The sequence below is a fragment of the Phymastichus coffea genome, unplaced genomic scaffold (assembly GCF_024137745.1).
Source record: "Phymastichus coffea isolate CEN01 unplaced genomic scaffold, Cenicafe_Pcof_1.1 PCOF00094, whole genome shotgun sequence".
NCBI classification, from domain to species: Eukaryota; Metazoa; Arthropoda; class Insecta; order Hymenoptera; family Eulophidae; genus Phymastichus; species Phymastichus coffea.
The window spans coordinates 990,765-1,003,309 of NW_026706905.1; the positions used below are offsets into that span (position 1 = coordinate 990,765).

The following is a 12,545-nucleotide window of genomic DNA, read 5'->3' on the forward strand; positions in this document are numbered from 1 at the left end:
TCTCGATAAGAAGGTGTCTACGCACTCTGAAGCCGTGCCAGAGTATCGCAGCTTCCATCCTCTCACAATCCTACCCGCGTCCCGAGTCGCGTAGTACCCCGACGCCGCATTGGCGTCGTACCAGGCGGATCCTTCCGGGATCATCTGCCCTTCTTCAGTGTCGGAGTCTCTTGGTCCTCTTCTCGGTGGCTGTTCCGTCCTTGGAGGCACCTGCCTTTGGGGAGCCTCTCGAGGTTCGCCAGGGGTCGGTCGCTGGGGCTCCGGGGTACTACCTGGTACCCTTGGGTCGTAGTGGCACGTATACGTGGATTGGAAGTCCACGGTCCTCCGGGGCCGCTCTGGTATGACTGTTCGTCGATTGGTGGGGTCCCTGTTTCTCAACTGCTGGACCTCCACCTGCAGAGCGGTCACCTGGTCGCTCCACCGTGCGCATACCTGGTCGTGTCTTTCTAACATCTCCAGTATGCGGTTGATCCCGACTCGGTTGCGCTCGATTTCTTCTTTCAATCGTTCAGTTACGCACCGTTCCTCTTCTTCTTCTTGAGGCTGTAGCTCCTCATTTTCGAAGCGTCGGGCTCTTCGCCTGTCCGGCGATCCGGTGGAGCCCTTGTGCTCACTACCGACCCCCTCCGTGGGCCCCTTGACCTCGCCGGTCCCCCCTTCCTCTGCGGGCTCTCGCTCCTCCTTCTCGCTCTGACCCTCGTCTTCAAAGTTGTCATAGACTGCGAGAGTCCGCGTCAGGTTGGCCTCCACCACCTCATCCCTATACAACAGCATGAGTGGGTGTGCGACAAGATCCTCCGCATCAGCTGCTTCTAGCTCTTGTCGCCTGGACTCCAGCCACCTCTCTCGGCTCCGACGCCTGCGTTGTGTGGCCTCCCTATCCAGCGCCGCTCCTTGGAAGTCTAGGTCGATATACTCGCCTAGCAACCAATATGCTAATCGGACTGCCTGCATCAGCTTAGGACCATCTGTGCGCAACTCCAGTTGCGTCAGGTATCTGTCCAGCTGTGTCGAAGGCAGTTCCGAAGCCCACCGGGTTATCGCGTCGGCGGTTTCCTCCATGACGCTTACGCTGGGGCGCAGGTGACGGTTGAGGTTAGTTTCCCTATTCGACCACTACCGCCTCCTATCGCCCAAGGCGCGAGCGGGGTGTTGCGATTTTTATCGCCAACTACCTAGTTACGCCTTTAATTGCAAGGCAACTATACGCGTGGCTTGTGGGTGTGTGCAGGTATCGCGTACTCTATGGAAGTACGAACTTCCGCTTCGCAACTACCTGCCTATAGGTGGAGACTAACTGTTTGTTAGCTCCACCGGGTTAGTTAATCTAACCCTACACACACCCTAATTGCGCGCTCCGCTGGTACTGTCGCTCGGTGACTAACCCCCACTTAATTACTTTAATGTGTAATAAAACACTTAAAAAGCAAAAGGTTAACCCAAAATACAATTAGTCACCTTTTATATTTAAGTTAGAGCGACTCCGGACGTCTCTTCGACCCCTAGGGTTAGTGTGCTCTCGGCTCACAAAAGCAGTTGTTATTGGGTCGGAGAGGCGTCTTTCCCCTACCGCAGAGCACGTACCGAACGAGCCACGCGTTACTTTACCCGCTCGCACCTTATTACGCACGCGCGCAAACGTCTCTCTCTCGCGCACGTTGCTCTCTCTTTTCGTATAATTTCCCCCGTGTGTGAGTCCTAAATTAGTTGGGCGCCATGTAACAGGCTGCCATTTAGTCTAAAATCACGCAAACGTACCTTTAAATGTGACTAAACGACGCCTTGTTATCTATGTGCTTAGAGCACAGAACCTACCTTGCCTCGGAGTGCGCCTGCGCAGAGTCTCTTCACTGTTCCGAGTTGGGTTCCCCCAACTCGCCACTTGGCGGCGCTGTCGCTCCTTGCTAGTAGCGCTCGTGCGGCCGCCGATGGAAACGCTGTTACCGATTCGCCTCTACCGATCTCAGCGAGTTCCGTGCTACACTACCGGCGAATTCGAACGAAATGTAAACAAATATAGGCGCGACCTCCGGACAAAGGAAAGAACACAATAACGGAAACTCGTTTAAACAGAACCAAGGGATGATTTATTAAATCAAGCAAATTACACGGGGAATTGGCCGAGAGTCTTACGCACGCACGCGTGAATGACAAGACACGCTATTTGAGAGAGAGAGAAAAAACCGCGATTACCGCGAACTACCTGCTCGCACGCAATAAACAAATTCTTCGCGCTCGCTGCGCGGATTCGCACGCCAAAATTAACAAGAGAAGGGAAGGTGCACCTACCGCAAGGACGATGTGGATACGGTGGCCAAGCGTATCCGAACAACAAGTTGATAATAAGCTGCTCCGCTGCTTGCTGCACCGCCTCAACAACTATTGCTGCTGTAGTTGTTGCTGCTGTTGCTAATGCTGCTGTTGCTGCTAGGGCTGCCGCCGATATTGCTGCTGCTGCCGCTATTGCTGCTGCTGCCGCTATTGCTGCTGCTAACGCACCCTCACTCACGTTCGCTATGTCACCAGGAAAACACAGGCTAGAACGGCTCGGAAAAACGGAGGTTAGGCGCACGAACTGACTGAGTAGCACAGTCATACTAGCGCTCGGAGCCTCCCCTCCCGGTCATTGCCCCTTACGCGCTCTCTCTCTCTCGCGAACCGAACGCGGCTCACCTCGCTTAGCCGCTTATTACCTCGCGCGAGTCCTACGATTTTCGGCAATCGTTGCAAGTTATATAAAAAATTAATAATTTTCTATTATAAATATTGTAATATCACGTTAAATAACTTTATTAGTTAATAACTTTTGACGACACTATTGGCGATAATTGTATATTGTATAAAATCAACAAATAACAAATTCTGTAAAGTTTACATGTGTTAAAAACTTAATATTAATGGTTATTTACTTGTAAATTAAGAAAACTTATTTCTCAGAATTCGCGAATCTCTCTCGAATTTTCGATGACATCTCTCCTGCAAAAATAAGCGGGAAAATCTGTGTATAAATAGGCCCACCTTTGCACAGGCTAGCATTCACTTCTAGCCTTGCAAGGTGAGCGCATGAGTCTGAATAAACTTGGATTATACCTAAGTTCTTTCTCTCATTGTGATTAACTGAGCAAGACTGTTCCTTCCTTATAATTTAAGCTCGACTTATAGAACATCTCGCGCTATAAGAAACTTGGGCCGAATGATATCCTATCAAAGAGAGACTTTAGCTCTGCTTATGGGACAATTCGCACCAAAAGAAACTAGGGCATTGTCTGACTTTCCTCGAAATATTGTACTCATTTATATATATTTGATTTACTTATTGATTACATTTGATTTATCTATCTATTTTATTGACAAGTAGAGTAAAATTATTGGAAACAAATTCTTACTCATTAGCTAGATACGAGAGTTCGAATTATTTTATTTATAAGTGATACGAACATCACATTTTTAACTCTTGATACGAAAAAAAGGGGGTCTTGAAGCCGAACTGCAAATCTGATAAACCTCCTCCGGTCTGTATCGCATCCATCAGTCTCGGTCTCAGTAGCTGTTCAAGGAATTTACCAGTCGTGTCAAGTAAACTCAACGGTCGGTAAGCCGAAGGCGTGCCAGGATCACCCCTACCTTTTGGGATAAGAACGAGCCTTACCACTTTCCACCGGTTGTTGAATGTTCCTGTCATCAAACACGTGTTGTACAGGTCGAGGAGTATCTCCGGCCGTAGACGAGCCACAAGCCGGAGGATCTCGAATGGTACTCCGTCCGGTCCCGGTGCCTTACCCGTCTTCATCGCATTCGTTGCTCTGATGAGCTCCTCAGCGGCAAAAGCGGGGGGCATTTGTGCGTCCACGCCATCCATCACGTTTGTCCTAATCGGGTGCGTCGGAAACAATCAGTCAACAATCCGTCCTGCTGTTTCGGCATCTTTAAGTTCCGGTGAGACTCGGGCCCCTACTTTCCCGGTCACAATCTTGTAGCCGGTTCCCCAGGGATCCTCGTTCACCTCCTCGCAGAGCTTCCTCCAGCATCGCGTCTTACTGTCTTGTATTGCTCGCGTCAGCGTCTTTCGTGTTGTCTTGTCCGCGGCCTGAAGGTTTTCCATTTCGGGTCCGCCCCCTGCCCTTGTCATTCGTCGCCGATTTGTCAGGCATATCCTGCGTAACTCGGCTATTTCGTTCGTCCACCAATATTGTGGTTGTCTTTGTTGTATCTGTCGACGTTTCGACATTGTGCCTCTGCACAAGCTGTCTATTAATTTGGCTGTCTCGTTTGTCAGTCTTTCCGCTCTTTGCCGGCTCGTCAGTTCTGGGGGAATTCTCTCCCCTGGAGACGGTGGAGCCATTAGCTCTTTCGAAAATTTTCGTCCGTCGAGTTTACGTAGGTTCCACCGCGGGGGTTGATGGGTTCTCGTTCGTCTCGTTCCCGTCCGACCCACCACTTCAAAGACAATGTATTGGTGATCGCTGGCTGTGTAGTCTTCGATCACCCGCCATCCTCTCAGCCGTGGAAGAATTCTGTCCGATGTCATCGTGACGTCGGGGATACACAAGACAGTCGGGGAGTCACCAACACCTGGCCGTCTATACGTCGGCGTATGTCCCGTATTTACCACTGCTAGATCGAGTCTTGCGGCCATTTCCAGCAGTAGTCGTCCGCGTCGATTCGTTTCGTTCATTCCCCACTCGGTCGCCCTCGCGTTAAAATCCCCCGCAACGATGACATCCCGGGCAGGTCCCTGATCCCGTCTTTTAGGAGTGCCACCTTCCTTTCGAACTCCATCGCGGTGTAGTTGGGTGTCAGGTAGACGCTGACATAAGTGACAGCGCCAACTGTGACCCAGACGTAGTCGTCCCCGACACCGCGATTGGAGACTCTAGATTGGGTGCCGCCCCGTACCCAGATAGCAGTGGTCTCTGTCTCGTTTGTAATGTTTGTCTGGGTCGTCCTTCTCCTGTATGGTTCACTCAGAATCAGGATGTCCGCGTCATATTCGTCGGCCATCTAAGGTAGGAGCATGTCTGCAGTCCTACTTCGATTCAGGTTTCCCTGAATTATTTTGTCCGTCCTCTGATCCGGCCGCTGCACTCCTCCAGCACGGCCCGGAACACGGTACACCTGCCGCCTCCGGCGAGGTGGGCGACGTCGCCGTGCCCGGCCTCGGAGCACAGTAGGCAGACCGACTTGTTTTGGCATTCCGTCGCGTAGTGTCCGGATGTGCCGCACTTGCGGCAGCATTTCGTCCTGTCCTTGCCTGTGCATTCAGCTTTTACATGGCTGAAGCCAAGGCATCTGTAACATTTTGTCACCGTCAGTCGTTTCCGAACGCGGCAATGCACCCAGCCAATTCCGATCCGACCATGCCGAAGCAATGCATCGGCTTCCCGCGATTCTAATTCGCAGACCGCCATATACTGCTCAGCGCGGTTTGGACCGAAAATGTGGACTCGAAAGTCCATGTCTCGTCCCGTCTCTCGTCTAAGCGCGTCCGTCACGTCTTTCAGAGTCGCAACGCAGTCCAGATCCATGATCTCCAATTAGACCTTGGAGGTCACGGCCCTGACACTGCCCGCTTCCCCGATCGTGTCTTGGATCTGTCGTCCAAACATCTCACGTCCGTCCGGCTTGTCTGCGTCTACCTGTAGCTTCAGAAGACATAAGCCGTTCTTCGTCTTCCTCAGGGTTGTCACCTGCACGTGGCTCTCCTTCGGGTCGATCGTCGTCCGTATTTTCCGTACTATGTCAGAGTACGTCGCGTCCGTGACCGGCCTGATTAGGATAGCCAGACCCCTTTTCCGGTGGGCCGGTCCCCCTCTGTCAGGCCGATTCTTTATGTCCGTTTTCTTTTTTGTCTTGTCTGATCGTTTTCGTGTTACCATTTGCCAGTCCTTGGTCGGTTCGATCGTCGGTGGCCTCTTTTGTGAGGGCTCCGGCGTGGTTCCAACCGGCGAACGTTTTCGTTTCGTCCGTGGCGTTTCTTCGTTATTCGCCGCTGTCCTGTCTGTATTGTTGTTGTCTTGGAAACGTCTTTCCGAAACTGTGTCCGATCGCTTGTGCAGCGCGATGTCCACAGTCTCAAGAATTGTCTTAATTCCCGTCTTCACTGTCATGTTCATGTTCTTTTGTATGTTTGCTGCCTTGGCCATTTTCGTCGCCGTTTCTTGTATGAGCCGCAGCAGTTCCGTCACGTTTCGTGTATCGTTTGTTATTGTCGGTGTTCGTCCTGTCGTTGGTTCTTGGCTGTCAGCGGCAGAGGCGTAGCTCACCCCGCTGCCGCCGCTTGACACACTGTCCATCCTCTGTCGTCTCGGTAAGTTCAGTAGGTTCGTGTCGTTTTTTCGTGTCTTTCTCCCCATTCCTGTGTACAAAGTACGGTCCTCAAAATCCGTGCCGCTACCCGTGGCCACCGGGGCTTTCACCCGATTGGAACCCGGGGTGGATTCCTCCTGAGAAGGAGTTACCACTTGAGGTACATTAGTGTTTTCATTGTGCATATTCATATTTATTGTTTAGTCCCGTTGTGCTGAAGGTCCCTCGTGGTCGCGACTCCACGAACCGCACGGCCCTTGAGGTCTCCCCCCCTGTATGTTTACCCTGTGTGTTTCGTGTTCCCCCCTGTAGTGTGTGCGTGTATGTAAGTGCCCATAGGCAAAACCGGGCTTCGTTCACGGGGAGAGCCCATTTAGAGAGATCCCCTTCACTCGCTTTCGGGCGGCTCCATTTATAGAAGTCCCCTACCATTCGCTTTTCGGTAAGACACGTTTATATGGTCGCCGAGAATTCACTTCCCCGGTTTGCCAGAAGGCGTTTGTGTGTGAGTGTTTGCGTAGTGTGTGTGTCTGTATGTGTATAAGTGATTAATGGTTGGACACATCGGCAGAATACCATTATCTTTTGCGTCATTTGTGAGCCATATCTTCCTCTTGGCCGTGTCCGTTATGGCGTTGCTGCTCAGAGCATTGACGCGACGGACAACGTTTCCACCGGGCACGTCGTGGACGTTGGAAGCTAGCATTTGCCCAGTGAGGTGTTACCACTCACTGGACCAGCCCGGCATTCATATTATTATTATTATTATTATTATTATTATTATTCAATATCATTTCAATTTTGCATGAAAAATTGGGGATGAAAAAAATATCAGCAAGATGGGTGTCGCGTTTGCTCACCGTTGAAAACAAACGAACCCGCGTGGTCATCTCTGAGGCTCTATTGGCACGCATATATCGTAATCCGGAGGACTTTTGGCGTCGACTCGTAACTGTAGACGAAACATGGGTACACCACTACACTTCTGAAACCAAAGAACAGTCCAAACAATGGATTACCGCAGGAGAACCATAATTTTACGTTGCTTTCTGTGAACGGTGGAGCACGGAAGTGTCGTGGCGTTTGCACGTTGACGATCGGTGCAACAGCAGCGACGACGGCGGCGTCGTCCGCAGTAGCGGATTAAAACCTTCCGGGGCCTGGTGCTAAAATTCCGGCGGGGCCCATTTAAGGCGGCTGATTTAAGCTAAAAAAGCTTTCAGGCAGGAAAAAATAAACTAATCGCATAATACGTAAAAACAATGCATCCATTTTATTAGTATTACATAACAAAATATAATCATTTTTATGTACATTACACAAAAAAAAAATTAATTAAAAGGCCTTTCTTCTACTTCTTGATTTTGCAAACTCTTCAATTAATTTATCGAAATTAAGTGATCTAAGTAGTTCCTTTTCAATGGTGAGAACAGCCAGTGCCGATAGTCTGTCATGAAGCATAGTGGATCTGTGCAAATCTTTTATTCGCTTTAACACAGAAAACGATCGCTCAGTTTCGCAGTTGGCTATAGGAATAGTCACGAGTAGTCTATACGCAACGTACACATTTGGGAAAATTGGTACCATACCATTTTCAGCTATCCAATTCAGGACTAATATAGGACAGATCGTGTTATCATTTGTTCTGATATTTTCGCACGTGCGATTCGAGAAAAATCCGGCAGTTTGTGTTCTGACACGCGGTACAAATTGCCTTAATTCTATTAGTAAGTCTTCGTCTAGATCATCTGGATACACTTCTATAAGTTCTCTCGCTTTTCTCTCTAATTCTGCGCCATCAATACTCATCAACTGAGTTAAAAATCCAAACAAATTTGTGATAAAACTATATGCTTCACTTCGCTTTTTCAATTCTGTGACTAATCTATCAAAAATAACATAAAATGTTTCAATTCTAAATTTTTCAGAGCCGTTTGAAGTTTCGGATTGCGTATCCTTGTCAGCCAACTTGCGTGTTATTCGCCTTTTGCTTGCGTCTGTGTAATCTTGGTTTACTGATTCACTCAGAGCTTTTGCTTCAGCCTCAATTGTTGGAAATTCATCACGCAAATCTGAAACAAAAACGATCAGAGATAACAGCATTGCATTTGCAGATACAAGATCTACATTGATTTTTTGCAAGTACTGACTCGTAGCATTAAATCTGTTCAATATCTTGTTCCATAACACTGCCATTATAGCGTTTTCAAGCTTTTTCATACTTTTCAATAGTCCAGCAGCCTCTTGTCTTGCTACTGGTTTTTGTTCGCAATCTTCAGATATTTTTTCTAGAGCAACCAAGATCTTATCAAAATTATTGACGTAGTCTTTTGTAGCATCTCCTCTACATGACCATCTAGTTTCCGATAAATCGGAAACTTTTGAATCTAGAATTTCCCATCTGTATGTAGAGGCTGTAAAAAAGTTGTACAAACCTTGCAAGAGATGAAAAAATAAAGCAGCTATGGTACAATCGAAAACGCAGCATTCCCCAACTAAATTTAAAGAATGCCCACAGCATGGTACATAAAAAGCTAGTTTATTCAGCTCTTTTAAGCAAGCTTGCAGTCCTTTAATATGACCGGACATGTTTCTCGCGTTATCATATGTTTGAGCACGACAACCTGCTATATTGATTTCATGTTCTTCTAGCAGTTTTAAAATGGCATTTTTCATATCTATACCTTTGTGGCTGCCTACTTGCAAAAAGCAAAAAAATCGCTCATACACATGCTCGTTCAAATAGTAACGAAAAACAACGGAGAATTGGTCAACATGCGCAATGTCAGGCGTTGAATCAATAACGAGACCCCAGTACTTGGCTTGACTAATTTCATTTTTGATGTGTTGTACTACCTGCTCAGCCATCAAGTTTATAAATTCTTCACATATTGTTTTTGATAAGTAAGACACCGTACCTCGACCTTTGTGCGCGTATGTGTCAATATGTGCTTTCAATGTCGAATCAAACTCAGCTATTAGCTCCAAAATTCCGAGGTAGTTTCCATTGTTTGGAGAACCAAAGACTTCATTCTTACCACGAAATGGCAATCCTCGTTCAACTAAGAAACGGATTACTGCTACAATGCGCTTTAATATTTGAGTCCAATATTTTGTGTCAGCTTCTATAAGGGCAATGGTTTTTTTATCGATGCGAGCGTTAGCCAAATTGTAATCCAAGTATAATAACATACAGTTATTATGTTCCTTGCTATTTTCATGCGAATGAATGCCTTCTTCAGTTTTGTTCCATTTGGAAAATCCATTCGTTACAAAAGTATTTCCTTGTTGATTGGAAAATAATTTGCAGAAAAAACAAAAAACCGTGCCCAAAGATGGAGAGTATAAAAGCCATTTTCTATCACATGTTTCGCCATTTGTTAATTGACGTTGAAAATATTTAGCCGAAAAATATCTTTTCTGATTAGCGAAAATTCTTACCGATTTGATGAAACTATCGTTTTTGTTTTGAAAAAACTTGCATCCTTTATCCAAGTACTTTTCGCGTTCAAAATTGTTTTGATTCAATTTAAGTGTCCATAAAGCTGGATCTTGATGGATAGCAATTGTATCTAAAATAAAATAACTTTTGTCAACAAATAATACAAATCACAATATCGGACTAATTTTTTGAAATGAAAATAGAAACACTCGGTGAATATTTCATACAGTATAAATCTAGTGAAAAAAATGCCGCCATTTAAAAGCACAAACACCGTACGAAATTTGCAAAACAAAAACTAATCAAACTCAATTTTACCTGCTACATTAATCTGTAGCGTTGAATTATTGTCTTCGTGCACTGAGTGATCATTTTGAGTAGGTTCAGCTTTAATTTCTTTATCCTGAATTTCATCATTAGGATCACCTTGGTCAATCTTATCAACTGCCTCATATTTGTCACAAATAGTATCATCGTTCTCGTTCTCATTATTTTTCTGTGAAGTGTCATTTTCTTCTAATGACGACGCACGTGGAGAAAAAAATGTTGTCAATTTGGGAAGTTTGCGTATTTTTTCATCTCTTTCTTTCGCAAGTTGTCTTTTCTTATTGCCACTTAAATACTGTCTGCTCGGCATTTTGTTCGAAAAACAAGCACCACACGTTCAACGAAAAACTCAAACTCACTCCCCTTACTTATTAATAAACGTAAACGAGGTGTACTCGCGGAATGAAATATAATAGATTTGTCGCTCTGACTTGCTATAAAAAAACGCGAATTAAAAGAAACACTTTAAAATTAGAAAAAGCAAGATAACCACAGTTAGGTGCAGCGTGCTGCTGTGTATGCAGTGTGTATAGCTTTTTTCAGCTTTTAGCCCGTTGAAGCGTGCTCGGGTTTTCCGCGAATCGACACATCTCCAAAGGCAAGCAAAACAACGGAGTGTAAGAATCTCGCCGCGATGCTTGATTGTTTTGACCCGCGAAACATTTAATACTTTAAATTCATATTACTCAAATAAGTAAATTCAAGTAAAAGTTAAAGTTGTCTCAAATCGGTTCAATTTGTTTTTACTTTTGCAAATTAATCTAGTAATGAAAAAGTGTGTTCAATAGAAAAAGTCTATACGTTTATCCGAGAGTTATGATTTAGTTCAAAACAGAATAATAGACGAATAAAATAAATAGTATTGATTTGAAAACAATGTATTTTGCACGAAACTTTTTTATTTTAAAGTTCATCGAAATCAATTTTTACTGGAAATCATCAAAAAACGGATTTTTTCGTGGAATTTTTTAATCGAATTTAAAATTTGATTTGGCTGATTTTTTTTTTCAATTCAAGTGGAGCTCGGGGCCCCCCGATCCCTGGGGCCCGGTGCTACAGCACCACCAAGCCCTCCCCATGATCCGCCACTGGTCGTCCGTCATGGTCATAGGTGTTTAAGAGGAAATTATGTTGCACTGATTGGAATGACGATTTACTTCACGTGTTATACTTGTTCACCCAGATCACGTCGGGGTCATCAATTTGAAGCCGTGAGCGCAGGGTGAAATGAATTATAATTGATATGAGAATAATTGTTTTTATTAATTCAAACAAGGAGTTACAAGTATAGCGCGACTCGGCAGAACGTAAACCGCGGAGCTGGCAGAAGGCCGAGCTGTTAGCTAGTTTCGAGTTCGGGATAGAGTGTCTAAAACTCACCCCAGCTACTTGGCGCTTCTCTTCGGAAAATCTGGTGAAAAGGGCAAGTCCCTCCCATGAGGTCCGTGGAAAGGATAGCCGGGATCGCGGGTTAATATTAATAAAACGAAGGTTGGGCGTGAGCTTTCCCTTAAACAAACTCATTAGCGCTGACGCGCGGCCATCGATGTTTAATGCGTTTATTGCGAATGGCCATAAAATCTCCGGCATATCGTTCGAGATTTATGAAGTTTTTTGTATAAAACGGTAAACTTCTGGTTAACACGTGGAGGGAAAGGACACGCCACAGAATCATCTACATCGACTACTTAGAAAAGGGCCAGACGATCACTGGACAATATTATACATCATTATTAGGTTAGCTGAAAGAAAAAATCAGAGAAAAACGTCCTCACTTGAACAAAAAAATGCCTCTTTCTTCAAAACAATGCTCGAATTCACACGTGTGCAGTTTCGAATGCAAAAATTAACGATTTAAAGTTCAAATCAATTGACCTCCACCATATTCGCCTGATTTGGCTCCCAGTGATTTTTTCTTATTTCCTAACCTCAAAAAATGGCTTACTGGACAACGATTCACGTCGAATGAAGAAGTCAATGCCGAAACAAATGCCTATTTTGAGGGTTTTCAGAAATTATATTTTTCTGATGGCTTAAAAAACTGGAAGGCCGTTTAATAAAATGTATCGACCTTCAAGGAGATTATGTTCAAAAATAAAAAAAATTACATACGTAAAACTTCTTTTTCCTTCTTTTTGTAAAGACTTATTGACCCCCCCCCCTCGTAACATATGATAGCTAACTATTTATTACAGTAGTAAACAATTATTTATATTTTTAAAATTGATTTAAAAATTGTTCATAACTGGTATTAATAGCAAATTTTTTTTTATAAAATCGTGCATTTTCGACATTGTCTATAATAGTTGATAACTGTATAATTATTACTGAAAGAAAAAAACTATTAACAACTCTTATACGTGTCTAAAATCTGATATTTATAAACAATTTGAAACTATAAACGACTGCGTGCACCAACTTCACGTAATAGTACATTACAAGTGCGGGAAAGATTCTTGTCTCGTGT

General features: G+C 45.0%; 1 protein-coding gene across 1 annotated transcript; it reads right to left on the reverse strand.

Annotated features, from left to right (window-relative positions):
- Positions 1 to 7,644: 7,644 nt before the first annotated feature.
- Positions 7,645 to 10,388, reverse strand: LOC131669521 (zinc finger MYM-type protein 1-like). Its single transcript, XM_058944438.1, has 3 exons — positions 10,070 to 10,388; positions 9,751 to 9,881; positions 7,645 to 9,399 (listed from the first exon to the last, which is right to left on the reverse strand). Exons 1-3 carry the CDS (start codon positions 10,386 to 10,388, stop codon positions 7,645 to 7,647), a joined length of 2,205 nt encoding a protein of 734 aa, XP_058800421.1.
- Between the last annotated feature and the right edge of the window lie 2,157 nt (positions 10,389 to 12,545).